Source organism: Saccopteryx bilineata, chromosome 11 (genome assembly GCF_036850765.1).
Source record: "Saccopteryx bilineata isolate mSacBil1 chromosome 11, mSacBil1_pri_phased_curated, whole genome shotgun sequence".
In the NCBI taxonomy this organism is placed as follows: Eukaryota; Metazoa; Chordata; class Mammalia; order Chiroptera; family Emballonuridae; genus Saccopteryx; species Saccopteryx bilineata.
In genome coordinates this window covers 80,400,879-80,420,799 of record NC_089500.1, presented here as the reverse complement: position 1 = coordinate 80,420,799, position 19,921 = coordinate 80,400,879, and the positions used below count along the sequence as shown (strand labels likewise).

The 19,921-nt window shown below is 51.0% G+C and overlaps 1 protein-coding gene across 2 annotated transcripts; it reads right to left on the bottom strand.

Moving 5' to 3' along the window:
- Nucleotides 1-429: 429 nt before the first annotated feature.
- SCGN (secretagogin, EF-hand calcium binding protein) lies at nt 430-19,060 on the bottom strand. 2 transcript variants are annotated; one of them, XM_066246652.1, is made up of 11 exons: nt 18,870-19,060; nt 17,898-17,968; nt 15,429-15,521; nt 13,741-13,830; nt 12,738-12,794; nt 12,236-12,313; nt 10,370-10,425; nt 6,981-7,026; nt 6,689-6,748; nt 4,915-4,983; nt 430-980 (listed from the first exon to the last, which is right to left on the bottom strand). In XM_066246652.1, the coding sequence occupies exons 1-11, from the start codon at nt 18,949-18,951 to the stop codon at nt 852-854; spliced, it is 831 nt and encodes a 276-aa protein (XP_066102749.1). In that variant the 5' UTR covers nt 18,952-19,060; the 3' UTR covers nt 430-851. The 2 variants fall into 2 exon arrangements, with proteins under 2 accessions (XP_066102749.1, XP_066102750.1); XM_066246653.1 differs by lacking the exons at nt 12,236-12,313; nt 12,738-12,794.
- Between the last annotated feature and the right edge of the window lie 861 nt (nt 19,061-19,921).

Below are 19,921 nucleotides of genomic sequence, written 5' to 3'. Positions count from 1 at the left end.
GAAACCAGATACAAAGCCTCTCCGATCCGCAGTAAGGAATGAAGCTGTTTCTAAACATATAATCTCACTACACTGTCCCAGCACCCTATTAGCTCATTGTTTTCGTTTTTCCTGCTTTGTACGGCGTTTAGAGAAGTTAAATCACACAATTAAGGACGTGGTAGGATCAACCCAGCGTATTCTGGGGTGTGATGGGGGCGCGGTGAGTCTCCTGGTTTTGTAAACACAGTCGACCTGAGTCAAACACTTGTTCCTTTGACCACACTCACAGGGCATCAGGCTTGGTGTTGTGTGGATTTCATTAGGATCTTGCCCCCCCCCCCCTCTCTCTCTCTTCCTCCTCCCACCCCGAGTTAGAGAAGTAGTTTGTCTGTCAAACCGTCAGGTAGAACAGTTCAAAGGTCACAAAACCAAACCATCACCGGTGCATCTTTGTCTGAAGCGGCGAGTTTATTTCCAGGTCAGAATCTATTGGCACACGGCAGGGGGCGGCAGGGACACACACACAGTGCTCACACTCAGCGGAAGCTCACAGGAGGGCACGGATCCCAGATCAGACTCGGCTGCCCGGCCCTGTCACTGTGGGGGGCTGGGCTGGTTCACAGGGGGTGGGGGGGGGACAAGAAAGCCTGAGGTCTAAGGGAAAGGAACACAGGCCCTGTATGGGGGCTTTCGGTGAGGCCAGAAAACGCCAGGGCCAAGAAACAGGGGCCGAGGGTCCTGTGTGACAAATACCACACCATCTGTTATAAAGTTTGCTCCCTGTGTCCCCAACAGCAAAGCACAGATAGCGATTTCACCAGCAGGGGGTCAGAAACACGCAGAGCACACGCAGAGCAGCAGCCTGCGGATCACGGGCGGATTCTCAGCCCAAGACACAACGCCAGCTCGGACTTCTGGATCTTCCCGTCCTTGTTCACGTCGCAGTGACGTAAAAGGATCTCCCGGAACTTGTCAAGGTCCACCCCGCGGATGCTGGGCTGAGGGCGACAGAAACGACAGGTTAGCAGGCAGAGACAGTGGCGGCCCTCTGACAGCCGCCTCCCCTCCCGCTCAGACGCTCAGGGGGACACCTACTTCTGAGAGGCTCCCCCTGGCCACGGGCCACCTCCGCCTCCCACCAGCGTGGCCCCAGGACCAGGTCATGTCTCAGCACCTCCCTTCAGGCCTCTGAACTTCTATCCCCACATCACCACTCGGACGTCCTCACAGAGAGCCTGCCTCTTCAGCAACTTGAGTATAAAGCTATTGTCCCTGAGAGTGGAGGGCCGTAGCCACAGATTTTTTTCCTGCTCCAATGAGAGAAGAAACATTTCGTTACCTCCCCGTGGGGGGTGTCTGCACTTCGTGTCTTAACAAGGGTTGTAAATGAATGAAAGCTGAAACATTATGCTGTTGAGTGAGGGACTTCGGGGTTTGTTTATTCCAGGGAAGATTTTCCAGGCTGAGGAGGAATGGTGAAACCATGTCCGCTGGGAAAATATTTTAATTTCAAAGGCCAGCGAAAGTGCAACTTTTGAACAAAGGGATTCTCCCAAGATTATCTCGTTTGATCCCCCACAATAACCTCGGGAGGTAAATAATCACGCGTCCTTGACAGATTAGGAAACACAGGCTCCGATCTGGGAAGTCTCAGCAGTGTTTTTAACTCCAATTCCTCTGCCACCCATCAAGGGCTTGTTCCTCAGTTCACGCCGTTTCTCACGGGGAAGCAAAGGGCTGGCCCTAGTGCGGCTGCCTGAATGGCGGTGACTCTAGATTAGCCAACCTCCAGAGAGAACGGAAATCCGACAATCGGGTTTCCCAAACCGAGGACGAGGGGTGTGGTTGGGAGTGAGCGAAAGAGGCAGCCGTCTCCAGGGCGGGGTTCAGGAGACCTGGGAGGCGTTCCCCGTCCCCCACCCTCACCTCCAGGCTTCCTCACTTCCAAAGAAATCTCTAAAAAAAAAAAAAAAGACAACCTCCTGAGAAAACAAGACCTTCCTTTCTTGAACGAGGCAGCCACACAAAGACAAACGAATGTGTTCACTGGCCCACGGGGCAGACGGCTGACCCCAGGTCCACCCCCGGTAGCAGGTGTAACAGGACAGGACAGACGAGGGCACCAGAGCGTGGGGCAAGGTTCTGGGAGATGTCGGGAGGAAAGACTCTGGGGTCAGAAGCTAAAGGTGGCCCACGTCACTCCTCTGTCGAGAGTCCCTGAACGATTTCACTCTGCAGCTATGATGTGACACCTTGTCCGTAGTTTCTCTTTGCGTGTGTGTGTGTGGGGGGGGGTGCTCACAGAAGATAGCTGCCTGGTGTCAATGCCAAGCAGGTAAAAGTGTTACCCAAGGAACTGTGACCTAGAGGGACTGGTAACCACTGCTAGCTATACTCCGTGACTCCATATCAGCAACTCCCTGTTGTATAGTTACAACGTGGGGATGTTTGGTCATCAGCATCTTCAACCACATTAGCTGCATCCGTTCTCCAACACATGGTGCCCCTGCCCCAGGAGCCTCTGAACAAATCCCACCTTGTAGAAAAGGCATAGAAGGGATGGTAGTCATTTACACTTTAGCATAAACAAATTTGGCAATGCATTTACCTTATTCAAGCAATTCTAAGCTTTTCTTCTCTTTTTTTTCTAATTTGTTTTTTTGCACATAAAATAAGTTCCTTCAAATGAGTGGAAATGTTTCTGGTGGGTGAATGTGTGCGTTATAGGGCAGGGGGTAAAGAGTGGGTACGAATGCGCTTGTACGTCAAGGAAGCTTCTTTGGACTTCTGAAGCTGTGTTTCTAAGGCTTGACAACTTTCTAGGGCGAGAAGAACTGAATGCCAGTGCTCACAAGTCTTCGACCATGGAAGAAAAATCCCCCGCAACCACTGAGGGGCTCAGTTTTAATAACAATGCACAGTCCAGAGGGCATGCAGGACCCCGATCGGAGGCCTCTGCAGATATTGATTCAAATCTCAGATCCACTTTTTGAGGCTGTGTCAGCTCTCATCTTTAATTTACAGACGAGGGAGCCAAAGCACACAGAGGTCAGTCCACCTGCTCACTGTTGTCACGTAGCGGGTACGTGTCAGAACCAGGGTACAAGCTCAGGCAGGGAGGACGCCCCAGAGCACCTCTCTTTATCACTACACATGGTATCACAGCCTTTCACGTGAAAACGCACTTTTCCCCTCAGTCCGTCACATGGGACGGTGAGAGAGCGGGACTGGGATAACTGGCTGGAAAACACTCGTCTACTCCCCTCAAATCCTGGAAACAGAGCTGGGTCTGTCTCCCAGAGCTTGCCTTGAAATACCTAGTAAGTGCTCATTTAATTCTATACCTGGGAAACATTCTGCCAACAACAACAACAACAGCTCCACAGTTTCAATCAAATGTCTAAACAGCTCTGGGGTTCCATACACAGTGAATGATTGACACCTGGGCCAGTCAGGATTAAATCATTGTGCCCTGTCCAAACCTCAGAAAATCCTGAAGGATGTGAGATTCCCAAACTCCGTGACTACACTGTCCTATAGGAAAGAAGCAGCGGGAAAGTATCTGCTTCACTGGGTCAGTCTACTGTCCACAGGCTGTCCACAGCGACTGCCCCCCAACACTACACAGCTCTGTGATGCAGCTACAAGCCAAGTCCCATCCGTCCAACCTCAGTGGTGTCGTGACAGCCAACTCAGGCTCCCTTCCCTTCCCCTCCCCTCCCCTCCCCTTCCCTCCCCTCCCTTCCCTCCCCTTCCCTCCTCTCCCTTCCCCTTCCCTCCCCTCCCTTCCTTTCCCTTCCCTCCTCTCCCCTCCCCTCCCCTCCCTTCCCTTCCCTTCCCTCCTCTCCCTTCCCCTTCCCTCCCCTCCCTTCCTTTCCCTTCCCTCCTCTCCCCTCCCCTCCCCTCCCTTCCTTTCCCTTCCCTCCTCTCCCCTCCCCTCCCCTCCCTTCCCTTCCCTTCCCTCCTCTCCCTTCCCCTTCCCTCCCCTCCCTTCCTTTCCCTTCCCTCCTCTCCCCTCCCCTCCCCTCCTCTCCCCTCCCCTCCCCTCCTCTCCCCTCCCCTCCCCTCCCTTCCATTCCCTTCCCTCCTCTCCCCTCCCCTTCCCTCCCCTCCCTTCCTTTCCCTTCCCTCCTCTCCCCTCCCCTCCCCTCCTCTCCCCTCCCCTCCCCTCCCTTCCCTTCCCTTCCCTTCCCTCCTCTCCCTTCCCCTTTCCTCCCTTCCCTTCCTTTCCCTTCCCTTCCCTCCCCTCCTCTCCCCTCCCCTTCCCTTTCCTCCCCTCCTCTCCCCTCCCCTCCCCTCCCCTTCCCTTCCCTCCCCTCTTCTCCCTTCCCTCCCCTTCCCTTCCTTCCCCTCCCCTCCCTTCCCTCCCCTCCTCTCCCCTCCCCTTCCCTTTCCTCCCCTCCTCTCCCCTTTCCTCCCCTTCTCTTCCCTCCCCTCCCTTCCCTTCCTTTTCCTTCCCTTTCCTTCCCTTCCCTTTCCTCTTATCTTTCCTTATCTTGTCAGCTGGGCTGTTGGAACAGCTCTTCAATTTAAAAAAAATAAAATTAAAATCCCAAGTTATAGGATTCATTATACAAGATTAAAAGTTTTTGTTATTTTCAATAACTAAGTCCAAGGGAGAAAGACTTTCTGTAATCAAACAGTAAAGCAGTCATAAACACAGCAGCACTGGGCTCCCTCGGTGAATCTGACGACGCTTAAAGGGTGGTACAGAGCTCTGAGGGTGCGTCACTTAACCAAAACTACAAATGGTCATCAGAGAGACGGAGACGGTTGCATTTCACAGAAGCTCAAACGTTGCCAAATAGACCACATCCCTAGATTTCTCAGCGTTAATGTTCAGCCCTGATTCCCCCCAAAATAAACAATGGAATCCACCAAAACGGCAGCCCCAATGCATGATGGGTGGGGTCTACAGGCCTGTGAGGTCACCTGGACAAGCTCCATCATGTCCTTTACAAACCCGTCCACTTCAGGACCTTCTAGGGCTCCCGTTTGACTCTGAAAGATAAAAGATTCAGTCAACCCAAATATTATTTTCCTGAAGTCAAAAAGCTAAAGAACAAATTAAGTGATGAGACCAAATAAATATTCCTTGGTGACAGCACATGGGCTCAGACATGCTGTGTTCCAACTTATGTTCCCTGGGCAAGGTGTGAGTGTTCCACATAAATTAAAATAATTCATTGTAAATACCCCCTTCTACCTCCATCTAACCAAATAGGAAGCAGCAGCTTGGAGCTCCCTGGCTTTTGCAAATACCACTAACATGACCCATGCTGATTTGACTTGCTTCTCAAATAGGTTGTGGTTAATAAGCATTACATCATATTTATCCTTTGAAAGATGGGTGGACATTTGTTTGGTTTGCTCTATGATTTACCAGTGATGCAATCATTATGAAAATACATCTTTTAAATCAAGAGAAATGAGATTGAGTAAACTTTTTTTTAAAATATTTTTCTGAAGTTAGAAACGGGGAGGCAGACAGACTCCCGCATGAGCCCGACCGGGATCCACCCGGCATGCCCACCAGGGGGCGACGCTCTGCCCATCTGGGGCGTTGCTCTGTATTTCAGTTTCTCCTCTAAAGTTCCACCTAGGACACCTCTCAGCTCTTCTTTTCAAAGTTTCCTCATCCTGCACCTTTAACATATCATTTAAAAAAACCTATTCTTCCCTTCGTGTGTTTGCCAAACACTAATACAGAACTTGTTACACGTGAGGCACACACCTCAGAGCTTCACACACATGGACTCACGTGATTCTCCCGACCACCCACGAGGCAGGTGCCGAGGTCCTCACTCTCCTTCTCTCACAGGTCAGGGACACGAGCAGAGGGAGGTTCAGAACCCTGCCCAAGGGCACGTGGCGAGTAAGCCCCGATCCCAACCCTGGGAGCTGGTGCCGGAGGCTACGCTGCCTCTCCCAGGCGCCTCCTTCCTGCTCAGCACACGACTCACAGGTGTGTCCGGTCTGGCCAGTTTCTGGATGACACCTCTTTGACCTTCCCAACTTTTTCCTTATTTTTCTTCCTTCTTGCATCATTTTACCTTGTCGTCAAAAAATTCAATATCCATGCCATACTTTGTGTGAATGAAATTCTTATTTTCTCTACCTCCCCCAAAGACCAAATAACCCTACAAGAGAAAATGTTGTGATGTCAAATAGGTCTGACCTTGCCTCTGTTTCTGTGGGTTTGATGAAGGTTGTTGTTGTTGTTCTTGTTTTTAATTTTTTAACTTATTTATTCATTTAGAGAGAAAAGAGAGTGAGAAAGAGAGAGAAAGGGGGAGGAGCAGGAAGCATCAACTCCCATATGTGCCTTGACCAGACAAGTGCAGGGTTTCGAACCAGCGTTCCAGGTCGTTTTATCCACTGTGCCACCACAGGTCAGGCCAATGAAGGTTTTCTTTTTTTATATGATTGTTTGATTTTGTTTTTGAGCATAATATTCTAGACCTGTGGGTCGTGACCCTGGCCTAGATAAAGACGAAAAAGGAGAAACCTTTCCTAGTTTAGAGCCAAGGAGCAAAACAAAATAAAAAAACGGGGTGTGGGTTTTATTCTCTTCTCAGCCAGAGCTGAGCGAACCTTGACACAGCAGCACAGATGTGGGTGCCATTCATCGTCTAAGGGTGGGGGTCCGCGGGTGGGACGGCCCCGCCTACCGATAGCCAGGAGACACACAAGGAGACATACTCACAACATCGTAGTGGGCAAAGATTTTCTCAAAGTCCCTCTTTCTTTCCTCAGCGGAACAAGCCTGTGTGTGGAGGAGACAGTGTGGACATCCAGCAGTGTGACACGTCCGTTGTCCGCTTTTCCCAGGGTCTTAGACAACGTTCACAAATTCTGAGTCGATGACCCTTAGCCCCTCGAGCTTAACCCTGGGCTTCACGGGCCTCTGGAGCAGCAGGCGCCTCCCTTCCCGCCCTCTCAAATCTACAGGGACACGTGAACGCTGTGCACCCGTCGAGAGGAACGTCACTACTTACATCCATTTTAAATTGGAGAAGAAAGTTTTCCTGAAGAGCCAGAATCCTAAATGGGAGAAAATGGGGGGAAAATTTTTTTAAAAAAAGGAATTGACCTGAGGATGTATCTATCAACTCTCAGTTAAACCAACTGCATCACTCTGGTGTGAGAAAAGGCGGGCAATTTCCCGATGATTCTGCCGAACAGGACTGGGGCTTGAAAAATAAGAACTTATAGACTATACAAACAAATAAAGACAGTGGGGCTTTCACGGGGCTTAGGAGTCAGCAGAGAAAGACTGTGGAAAAGGCATCTTAGTGGAAAATGGCACGGGAACAGGTGATGAAAATTCTCTCCTCCAAGAAAGCAACAAGAAACCTGGGGGAGAGGAGGGGGGGGTCATCAGAATAACTTTTTTTTTTCAAAACTCTGGAAATTAACCAAAGGCCAGAAAAAAGATAGGAGTGTGTTTATTTGGGGAAATGACGAAACCTTGGTAAGAACGGTGCACTCTGTGGGCGTGTAACCATGCTGACGTGTTTCTCCCTCTAGTCTAACCCCAGCTCCGTGGCAGCCTCGAAAACCAAGACCCCACAACCCCAGGGGGGAACTGGCGGCCTAGAAGCTGCTCTAACGGGAAGACCAGGGTGGAAGCTCTTTCAAAGCCCGATTCCCAGAGAAGTGTCGTTGTTTCTGACCTCTGAGAGTGCCCTGGGAGACCCCGCTCGCAGGGATGTCTTTCGATGACCTGACTTTGAACTCACCCAGCAGGGAAACCATTTGGCAGAAACAATGGGAGGCAGCTGCTTAAGGAACGAGGTGCTTGATAAGCTACAACGTATTTCTGGGAACAGAAGACCACACACAGGTGCACGGGGCGACCACACACAGGTGCACGCGCCCAGGGTTTGTGTGCAGAGAAGGCCCAGCCCTGGCACCTCCGGGTTCTCTTCACGCCCACGCAGGCCAGGTGCAGGCCAGGTGCAGGCCAGGTGCAGGCCGAGGGCAGGCTTCGGCAGATGTGCGGACGGCGCGGCTAAATGTTGAAGATGCGCCTCAGTGAGTTCTGAGCACTCGAGGGGATTCCTGTTCAATCACAAGCTGACCATGACCCTGAACAAGCAGAGATTCAGGATTTCCCCGGGACAAAGGCACGGGATTTGCAGATTGTGTTCAAACAAGTCACTAAATGAAAGAACAACTATCAAAACAACAGCTATGACCCGAAAGAATCACTACAGGGAGTTCGAAACGGAAAGACGGTCGACTATCCTGAATCCACATGAGAGAAAAAAAAAAAAGAATGCCAATAGATGTAAATATAAAAGACAATATAAATGTATTTTTATGTGTGACCTTTTTTGCTATTTGACGTAAGAAACAACTGCACAGGCCCTGGCCGGTTGGCTCGGCGGCAGAGTGTAGGCTCAGCATGTGGAAGTCTCAGGTTCGATTCCCGGCCAGGGCACACAGGAGAAGCGCCCATCTGCTTCTCCACCCCTCCCCCTCTCCTTCCTCTCTGTCTCTCTCTTCCCCTCCCACAGCCAAGGCTCCATTGGAGCAAAGTTGGCCCCGGGCACTGGGGATGGCTCTATGGCCTCTGCCTCAGGCGCTAGAATGGCTCTGGTTGCAACAGAGCAACACCCCAGAGGGGCAGAGCATTGCCCCCTGGTGGGCATGCGGAGTGGATCCCGGTCGGGCGCATGTGGGAATCTGTCTCTCTGCCTCCCTGCTTCTCCAAAAAAATTAAAAAAAAATTTTATAAAGAAACAACTGCACAAAGCAATAATTAAACACCCATGTTAATACAATAAATTAAAAATAAAAATTGAAAAAAAAATTTTATGTCGATCTAATTTGTGGAACGATAACATCACAGAGAAGAAGGGAGAGGCTGTAACTACACAGAAGCAAAGTTTTTGAATAACATTGATATGAAGTTGGTATTAATCCAAATTAGATTTTCATAAATGAATATACAGTATTCATTGTCATCTTTCAGTCAACCACTAAGAAAAATAACTTAAAATATATAGTAAAAGAAGTAACAAGGGAGTAAGAAGAGTAGATTGGAAAACAATCCTTGGCATGAAGGAGGCAGAAATGAAAGTGGGTGGGTGGCTGCCTTTGGGGGGAGCGATGAGATAAAAGCTTTTGTTTGCACCCTGGTTGCGATCTTTTGTGTGGATGTTCTAGGTACTCTGCTCAGGGCTGGCTTTCTCACACAGCTCTCTGCGTAGCTAGAACCGACCGCTACTCGGGAGAAACTCTCGCCTTGATTGGCTAAAAGAGCCAGGCGGGACCCAGGAGATAGAGGCCATTCTTGGGGGGCGGGGGGCACTGAGATCCCTTTACCCTACGCCTCTGGGAGGTGCACTCTTGTCCCCAGCTGGTCTGATGGCCTCTCAGTGCCTGGTCACCATCCAAGTGGCCAAAATCAGGATTCAGTTCCAGGGCAAAGTAGCCGAGGAGGACACACAGGCTGCCTGACGGCTCCTATGAAGCCCAGAACAGACTGCAGAGGGTGCTGGGGTCGGTGCCCCGGGCATTAACCGAGGAGAGATCCTCCTTGTGGCCACCCCTTCACAAGCTGGCAGAGAGGAGGTAGCTGGCACAGGGTCCGGTGATCCTGAAACCAGGTGAATCTCTGCCAGAGACGATACCAGCATCTGCTTGTGACACTGTCCCTGAAACTCACCCTCCATCCTGTGGTTTCTCTCTCCCAGCCACCCCCCCGTCTCCGCCATCGGCCCGTCTCACGGTCCAGTCTACAAACGCCGTCCAGGCTGGGAGCCTGAGGCACCTGGTGTCGCAGACGTCACCATAGGGGGTGATGTCCATGTGTCCTGGATCCCGGGATTTCTGCTCTGTCCTTCCGCTCAGAGATGGACAGAGGACGATTGAGGGTCCAGGCGGCCTTGACAGAACCTGCTGACAGGCTAGCCTGTGTCACATGCCAGACTCACAGACAGCACGTGGCAGGGACTGGGTCACACCTGTTCACTTCCCCTCCTCCTCCACGTTCAGCCCACAGGAGGCCACACTGACCTCAGAGACGCCGATGTCCAGCCTGGTGTCCTCTCTTACCAACTAACTGTCCAACATTCCCCGAGCCGGCAGATGGGACTCGGGACATTTTTGTCATGGGGTCCTTCTGTGGGACCACGAATGTTCAAGCCCCTGTGGGCAGGGCTAGCCCCTGACCCACTCATAAAATTGTACAAGTATTTTGTCCATTGTGTATTTGGGGGAAAAGAACGTTCACTGTCTTCACGAAGGGATCTTTTTATCCCGAAAAGGTTCGCCCGCTCTTCAGGACTACAGAGAAGACCTGACCTGTGCCTTTCAGAAAGAAGGGCGCGCTGTCACTAACCCCCTCGGGGGCCCGTCCGGAACCCACGCCGCTCACCTCGCCAAGTCATTGAGATCCAGCCGGCCGTCTCCGTGTTTGTCAAAAATCCGCATCTGGGAAGCAGAAGCGCAGGGCGTTGGAAGGAAGATTGGGAAGGGAAATTCACTTGGAGAGTTCTAGATATAATTCCCTTTAGCCTCTATGTCTGTCTACCTGGGCGGAGGCAGACGCACATCCTGGCAGAGTACAGAGAAATATCATTTTCCACCGAGGGGAAACAGTCGAGGAGCATTGGCCGTAGGTCAGGGGATGCCTGCCGCCCCAGGCTCAGGGGTCGTCGGAAGGAGCAGAGGCCCCATGAGCTACTCTGGTGTCTCCTTACCCACCTTGATGCCGTTTGTTGGAGAAGTGTCTTCGGGGGAGGAAGATGACTGAGAAGTCCCTAAGACGCTGAGCGTCCTCCTTCCGTGGAGAGACTTAGCCCCATGCAGAGAGGCTGTCTGAGTTTATTGGATCAGACTAAGCTTTAACGAGGATGGGATTAGAAAGGCGGTCAGACTGGTTTGGGCAAGAGAGAGGAGACACATTTCTTTGCATATCTGAGTTGTGGGGCGAGTGAACTGTGTGACCTCACAACATCGTAGCGCTGCAGGATACGTCTAGATAAACCGCAGTCGGGGGCTATACCGGGAAACAGGGACGGCCACATCGCCCGAGCATGCAGCCAGCAGGTTCTTGCCTTAAAACACATCAGCCCCCCTCCCCCCCGTTCTTCCTCGCTTCCTAAATCCAGCTCATTTTCACTCTTTGAAATGACTTTGAAAGCCCGTTCTCCCCACACGCTGGCATCCGAAATGTGGCACAGAATCTGTTAAAACTCAGGCTATACTTCTGTGCGTTTGGATATACTCCACGTCCAGTCTGGTCTCGTAAACACAAACTCGGCATTCACTAAAAACCTGAGGGTGATACACTGTGGCTAGCAGTCATGCGTGGGCCACTTTCTGTGACACCAGCTTCCGAAGAGGTTTTATTCCAACAGGGAGTCAGATGATCTTGAGCTTTAAGGAAGCAGCAACTCACAGACACGGGCCCATCTTGACTGCTGTGCGGACTGACTCAAAGAGAAGGCTTAAAACAGGGGTCCCCAAACTTTTTACACAGGGGGCCAGTTCACTGTCCCTCAGACCGTTGGAGGGCCAGACTATAAAAAAAACTGAACAAATCCCTATGTACACTGCACATATCTTATTTTTAAGTAAAAAAACAAAACGGGAACAAATACAATATTTAAAATAAGGAACAAATAAATTTAAATCAACAAACTGATCAATATTTCAATGGGAACTATGGGCCTGTTTTTGGCTAATGAGATGGTCACTGTCCGGTTCCATATTTGTCACTGCCAGATGTAACAAGTGATATGACGCACTTCCGGAGCCGTGATGCGTGCGTCCCGCATCACTGTACATGAGCGACCCCGTGCTTTGAAGACCGCCACATACAGTACTCTCACTGACCACCAATGAAAGAGGTGCCCCTTTGGAAGTGCGGTGGGGGCCGGATAAATGGCCTCAGGGGGCCGCATGAGGCCCGCGGGCCGTAGTTTGGGGACCCTTGGCTTAAAACCTGGGAGTTGGCATCCTCTGCACCAGCAGCAACCCCCGTCATCCCTGGATGTCACTGTCCCCTTCCCTTTCTCATAAATACCGCTTGCCTCGGTCTCCTCATCAGACAAAGGCAAGGGGTACTGATTATTGATCTCAAATAAAGGCTTGTTGCCCCTCGCTTGGGAAGGCCTGTCATTTCCCGGCTAACAGCTCCCTGGACACAGGCAGAAGCGGCTGCCTCCCTGCTCAGTCTGCAAACGCGTCCTCCGTGCGGCACCCCGGGCCCGGGCCCCAGGGAGGCTCGGCCGCTCACCATGGTGCTCGCGTACTCCTCCAGCTTGGCCTCGGAAACCGCCGTCTCCCGCTGGAGGAAGAGGTCGCGGAGGAAGGCCTGCAAGGTGATGAGCGGAGCCGCGTCTCATTCGGCGCACGACGGCACCAGGCGGCCCTCCAGGGGCCTCGTGTGAGCGGCTAGGGTTCGCGCGTTCTCGTTCTCGGGAGGAAATAAAATGCATCTATAGCAAGTGAGAAACGCAAGAACGGGGGACGGCTGTCCCTGTTTAAAGGGAGCTCATGGAACCCAGAGAGGAACATGAAGAAAGTGTGGTCCATCCCCAATCACTGCACTTTCCCCAAGACAGAGAGTGGGGTCACAGCCACTTGCTGAACACGGAATGCATTTTGCTTAAAGTAACCAACGCTGACCCACGTTTCTGGGAGGCACGGAAAATTCAACTCCCGATCTACACACACCGAGTCCCCGCAAGGTGAACGTGCCAGAGCCCCTCACCAGCGAGGGCTCCAGCGTCACTTACACGGAGCTCGGCAGCTGAAATGAAGCCACTGCTGTCTACGTCGTATTTGCGCCAAATCTGAAATACAGGGACGGAGGGCGTGATCCAGTCGCCCTCCGGTAACTCGGGGTCGACTCTGCGGCTGTCTGCCACGGCTCGGCTCTGAGAACCGTCCTGACTCTGCACAGAGCTTTAGCTTTTCCTTGGTGACAGTGATTGTGTGGGGAGAGCTCGCTGGAAATGAATCAATGCCTTCAAAACTAGAAGTGGTTGTCAGCAGTTACCACGCGGAGTCTAGACAGCACTCTCTAGAGCCAGCAGTCCACCGTGGCTGCTGAGGGTGGTGGCCTCCAGTGGCATTCTCCACAAACCCCCTCCACCCCTTATCCCATCACAGCTGTCCCTCTTGACCAGGGGTCCCCAAACTACGGCCCGCGGGCCGCATGCGGCCCCTTGAGGCCATTTATCCGGCCCCCCCGCCGCACTTCCGGAAGGGGCACCTCTTTCATTGGTGGTCAGTGAGAGGAGCACATTGACCATCTCATTTGCCAAAAGCAGGCCTATAGTTCCCATTGAAATACTGGTCAGTTGGTTGATTTAAATTTACTCGTTCTTTATTTTAATTATTGTATTTGTTCCTGTTTTGTTTTCTTACTTTAAAATGAGATATGTGCAGTGTGTATAGGGATTTGTTCATAGTTTTTTTTTTTATAGTCCGGCCCTCCAATGGTCTGAGGGACAGTGAACTGGCCCCCTGTGTAAAAAGTTTGGGGACCCCTGATCTTGACCCATCACAGCCGTCCTCTAGCCCAGGCCGAAGTTGTTGGTCAGCCTGGAGCAACCCAGGGCCAGCACGCCAGAAAGCACACAGGCCCCTCAACCAGGGCTTCCTTGCCTGGTCTTGTCCCCTGAGGGTGGCTTTCCCTTGGGGACTGGCTGAGAGTGAGGACAGTCACAGCACCTGGGTGGGATCCTAGCCTCTCCTCTCCTTCATCCTCCACCGAGACACAAAACCACCCCTCACCTGCATGAACTCCACGCTGCTGTCCAAGGGGCTTTCTCGGCGGAAGAGCAGAAGGAAGTTTTCGTCCTCGGACAAGAACATGCTGGCCAGCTAAACCAGTGGGGAGACACAGCGGTCAGCGACGTGGCCAGTGCCACTGGGGTAGGAGCCGGTGGGACATGCTCCCGGGAGAAAGGCCGGGTCTCAGGATGGACATCCCTGCCTGCCATCCTGTGCCCTGCATTCGCTACTTTTTGGCTGACTCATTCTCCCAAAGGTACTGCACCTTCACGAGGTATGAAACACTCTGGGTCTCCGCCTTCCATTAGCTTACATTCCAAAATAATAATAATAATAATAATAATGATTGGTGTTACTACTTTCATTGTGATTGAGTCGTGAATTCATTCATGCTCAGTATGTTCCAGACACTATTCTGAGAACTTCCAGTTCTATATTAATTTTACTCTATCATAATACTAGAAAAAAAAAAGGCAAATAATTCTCAAGTATGCCCTGAAGTGTTCTAAATGCTCACACAGGTAACTCATGTAATCCTAACAACCTATATAATAAGGTCATTTCACCAGCAAATACTTGCCGGTAATGTTACAAACTAACACTTGCCAGTTTTTCCTTACGTCAGCGGTGTGCAACAGACCACTGTCACTTTGACTTTTTGTGTTTCCTCGTTTTACTGTAATGTTATTAAATTTAATGGGGTGACGCCGGTTAATAAAACCATACGGGTTTCAAGTGCCCGGCTCTGTGACGCAGCATCTGCCGACGCCCTCTGAGTGCCTGTAGGGGGCTGCGGAGGCCGGTTCCCCGTGATGAACTCAACCCTCCAGCTGTGTGTAGGATCCCCCTGTAATGAACTCAACCCTCCAGCTGTGTGTAGGAGGCTCGCTCTGCTGGCTCCCGGCACTGGCTCCCGGCACTGGCTCCCGGCACTGGCTCCCGTGAACAAAGGTCACATTTCCTTCCCCGAGGTGGTTCTACAGGGTTTCAGCCCACAGACCTGCTGGCTGGGTTCACGGCCAAACCGGGGGCCTCGGGGGGCACCGTCTTCTTTCTGAGCCGTCCACAAACAATGGCTGTTTCTCCCACGATGGGGTGGTGCTCCCAGCGCCATGCCTGAGGCCACGGAGTGAGTCCAGGGCAGGGGCTCTGGCGGGTTGTGGAATGCTTAGCCCACCCACCCGGCCCTACCTACCGGCTCGTGGGCTGTGGGCCAGCTCAAGGTCGCACCACAGGAAAAACAGCGACCACCTACTGAGTGCCGACTGCATGCCGGGCACCGTGGCAACCAGCTCTCCACTTACTGTTTCAGTAAATCCTCCCACTAACCCTTCTGAGGGGCTTTTTTACCAAAGCTAAAACTTGCCAGTTTCTCTTTATGTCAAGGTCAAATCTGAACAGAACACTGTCAAGAAGCAAATATTGGACACGGTAACTGCGAAGTCTCCGGCCTATCAATCCCCCCATTATAAAACAACCAATGTCAGCATTCGCTGACCCAAATAAAATACTGGAAGAGCCATATGCTCTTTGTTACTAAGCAGATGAAAAGGGACAGGCAATGATTTCAAACGCATTAGCTGCAGCTAGAGCAGCCGCCTTGCAGAGCATTCTAATTTCCCGGTCAAGTGCGCGAGTCGTTCCCTCGCAGAGGGAATTCTAGCCAGGGGCACAGTCAGGAGACACACCTGTTTCATCTGAATGCGACCATCTCTAGGGACCTCGTGGGTGGCCAAAAATTGCTGTTTCACCTTCTGCATATTTTCCTCCGTGACCGCATCCTATACAACAGGCCAGAGACAGGATCACATTAAAGCCCCTGGAATTGCAGAAGCGTAGAGCTAGGCTTATCCGATATTCGGAGCTCACAGCCTGACGGTTAGGTTAGTGCACTGGAAGACAGGTGCACTAACCATTTGAAATGAGCTCACCGTGTTGTAGCAGAGGGGACCATGACGGACATTCTCGAGCAAACAGGCACGAATCAGGATCCTGACTCGGTAAGACTGAGAGCTAGTGAGCTCTCCTAACGCATGAGCAAAGAGAGGCTCAAAGGCGAGGGCGTTGGAAGAATCAACAGGACCTTCATTATATGATATGTCTGGTTGTCACTAAACGGTGCACTGGGTTGAGTACACAGACTCATTCTCTCAATCTTCTCCGGGGCCTCTGAGGAAAGTATAATTAGAAGGGGGAAAGGAATGAAAGAGGAAACCAAAGTAATAAAGTCATTGTTGAATTACCAAAGATGTCACGTCTCCCTGGCACGCACACCGTGTCATCGCCTTGTTCCCTGTCCGTGGACTGCGGGGTTATTACAGAAAAAGGCGGCACAGGACCAACAATGAAGAATGGATTCTGATGTAGACGTTGGGACACAGATAAGGTCAAACAGTGCCAGGTTCCCAAACGCCAGACTTGAACGGCCACACTACGTCCACTCCCCCCTACGACGGCCACCCTCCCCGGCCGACCAGCCTTCCTCATGGGACCGTCCACGGAGCAGAGAGAGTAGCCCCTCTCGTGCTGGCACCACGGGCTATGTGTGTTTGCGTTTGGGTGTACGGGCGTGTACGTGCACCACGCAGAAAAAGCTCAGTGGAAATCACTCCATCAGGTGTGTGTGTGGGGGAGGCTACATCGTCTTGTTTTCCTCAAACACACCCTGCCGCGTTTGACCAGATGGCATCAGAATGCCGTGAGTCTCAGCATTGACAGCAGCAGGTAGTAGGAGCAAGGGGAAGGGTGGGGAGAGAAGAGGGGAGAGGAGGAAGAGAGGAAACTGATCAAAGAAAAGACATGGGGTTAAAGAGCGATGAGACAGAGAGGTAGGAAAGAGAGGGGAAGAGGCGGGGTGAGGATGCAAGATGAGAGAGCTTTGAGAAACAGAGAGACTGGTGAGAGAATAAAGGAGAAACAAAGAGACAGGAGAGAGAGAGAGAGAGAAAGAGAGAGAGGGGGAGAGAGAGAGAAAAGAGGGAGGGAGAGAGAGGGGGAGAGGGGGAGAAAGGGAGGGAGAGAAGGGGAGAGAGAGAGATGGGAGATAGAGATTAGAAAGAAGTGGGAGAGAGAAGAAAGATGGAGACATCAGGGAGAAAGTCCAGGGACGGGGAGATGAGGACCCTGAAACACAGGGAAGAGAAACAGTTAGAAACGGGCAGGAAAACGAGAGACACACATAGAAAGAGAGATAGATATGAAAAGCAGACAGATAGACAGCAGAGAGAGCAAGAAGTCTGGGTGGTTGTTGGAGGTAGCGGGCAGTCACTTTTATTCTGAGCTGGCTGTCCCCCCAAACTCCTACCTCGATGTTCCCTCCCCGAGCTCTCCTTGGTAATGGGGGGCTCGTTGTTCCCCTCATTGGAGTCCTACATGGAGGTGCGATGCTCTCAGTATTCTCCCATGTCAACAATGACAACTGAGGATGAGTTATCTCCACAATCCACTTTAAAGGCTCCTGTCTCCAGAGCTACCCCCTTCCCGTGTGTCCCCTGGTGGGGTCTTTACCAGGTGGCCATGTCTCTGTGAGATTCTCCTCTGCTCTCTAACGGGAATCCTCAAAACCCCATCTATACCCCAAGGCGGTGTCCATCAGGAAGGGACACTGATCCTGAATAAATTGGTTACATTTATACAGGGCTCTGGATATGTGGGTTATTTTTCGGGTTTGTCATTCCCTAAGAAATCTGTAACCTCTTCTAATTCAATGAATAATGGTGAAAAAAAAAATGAGTTCAAATGGTTCATGGTTTGCTATCAAAGGAACATCAAATGCCCTAAACACCCAGAACCCCAATCGTAAAACTCTTAACAACAAGGTGTCCCGCCTTGCTGAACAAAAAATGAGCTAGCTTATCTCCAAGCTAAAATCCATTAGCAGAGACATCACCAAAGAGACAGGCATTCAAAACACATTTGTTTGCATCTACAGTTAGGCTCTCCTAGCGGATGACAGATGTCACGCCAAAAGCCAGTGACCAGCAGGTCTAATGCTGCTGCTGTACCTCTTATAAAACCTGCTTCCACGTTGCTAGGAGAGGGGGGAAAAATCACATGCCCGGAGGAAGAAGAGAGGCATTAATGGGGACAAGTCAGCGCCTCTTGTACTTCACGGAGAGACAGACACATAATGAATGCTTCGGGGCACACATACTTACATCAGTACCCGACGTCGTTAGCATCTGGTGAAAGAAGGCCTCCAGCTCCTTCTCTTCTATGTAACCTCTTTCTAAATGCAAGGAGATATGCAGAAATACTAGTCACTCACACAGAGAAACACGTGGCCTTTAATATTTATCCAAACGTGTCCGTAATCTCACGGTTCATCAGATCCTCACAGACACTATATCTGACTATTCCGATCACTCAGCGCCAAGGTCCACCTCTAGGGGACATGGGTTTGATCAGTAAACGCACATTCCAGAGAAAGTGCTGTGTGTTGGGTTTATATGCATATTTGGAAAAGGGAGGCTTTCCCATTTACACTTAAAAATGTACGTTTTAAAACGACAATGTCAGTCCTCAAGCAAACATGAGTTGGAGAATAAAATCCAACACGAGGACGCTGGAAGCTTGGGGAAATTTAACAAGCGTTAAGTATCGCATCTTAGTTTGCAGGCTCAAAACACACGTTTTAGGTATCTGTTTATGGTTAATAATTAATAAAGGAAAAGCAGATGTTAGGTAGTCCCGTTTGTTTTCAGGTACATTTTGGGGGGGGGGGCAGGGGGAACAGTGTCTTTTTGAAAGTTGATCAAATGCACCCCCACCCCATTTTGAGAGGGTGAGGATTATACCACAAAGTCACACAGTAAAATTGAGCAAATTTGGGGAGAGCGGTGTCAGCCCACAGCCTCAAATATACATCATGGTGACATGTGTGATTATATATCTGGTTTGCCTCCCCACAGTCACGCGCACACAGACTGGGAGTGGGGGGACATGTCCCTGCGCCCACCTCAACTTTCTCAAGGCATCTCCACGGACAACTCCAGTACACAAACGTCTCTTAGGTCACCTGTGTAAACGAGGCTGGAAGACAACTTTCCTTCTCCTGCAGGGAAACCCTCGCGGCGCGGGGCCACGTCCCCACCTGCAGGCACGGGGGGCTTGTCCTACTACTTACTCACCGTCCTCGTCAAAGTGCCGCCAGGCCTGCCAGAAGCCGGTGGCGTCCCAGCTCCCCGGGGCGGGTCCGCGCGCGCTGTCCATGGTGCTGGACTCGGAGAACTTCGGGAACGACTCGCTCCCTGCACCTGCTTGGGGCTGGCGGTTGGCAAAGCGGTCTGCGCCCCGGTGTCTGTCGCCCAGCAGTGCCCAAGTCTCGCTGGGCTCTCAGCGCAACAGCTGCAGGGAGCCTGCCCGCCCCTCGGCCCGCCCCTCCCCGTGCACCGTCCTCTCTCTCTCTCTCTCTCTCTCTCTCTCTCGCGCGCGCGCGCTCGGGGAGCTCTTTTCTGCCCTGCTGCTGAGGATTTCGGCCACGTTATTATTTGGGTACGGTTGCTCTGAAGGCAAGCTGGAAAAGGAACAGGCTTTTAGGAAATTAATATTATTTTCTATTCATTAGCTCGTCACTTCCAAGAAGAGATGAGCATTTACCTGTTGCCCTGGTAGGTTTTAACAACAGACGGCTGAAGTCAAGGGTGGTGACGAGTTGTTTTTCTTCTCATCCTGGAGGATTTCATTTCCTCCTGCAACACTCTCCTGCTCTTTTTTCATCAGCATAGCTAATTGATGGTTAGCTGTACAAGAAACACTGGTGGCCTGTCATCTGAAGCATTGCTAATGAGCCCGGATGCACGCTTTAAACTCTGAGTTAGAAAGCAGAATACAAGAAATTCCTAAGGAAATACTGCGACGAGAGAGCAAATGTATTTTAAAAATATATGCCTCTTTTTTTTTTCTTTTGTAGCCACCTGAATACTCAAAATCATTTTAAACTAAAGGTCAGAAAGTGAGAAAGAAAAGATTCCCCCATAATTTCCCCACCAAAGATAACCAAGGATAATCTTATTGGTGTATTCCCTCCATTCTTTCTTTTTTTATATGCACAAAAATTGTATTATACTGTTGTGTAATTTCATTTCACATGATGTATGTACGCCAGCAGATTGCAAAGCCTTTATTAAAGTGATGTTCATTGTGTTGTGATTTTTTCGTCTGCTTGATTTAAAAATCATAA

Coding starts and splice junctions, on each gene's coding strand:
- SCGN (XM_066246652.1), bottom strand. CDS start 18,951: ATGGACAGCGCGCGCGGACCCGCCCCGGGGAGCTGGGACGCCACCGGC. Junction 15,522..17,897: donor TAACGACGTCGGGTACTGAT/GTAAGTATGTGT, acceptor CCTGTTGTATAG/GATGCGGTCACGGAGGAAAA. Junction 7,027..10,369: donor GATCTCAATGACTTGGCGAG/GTGAGCGGCGTG, acceptor TCTCCCATTTAG/GATTCTGGCTCTTCAGGAAA.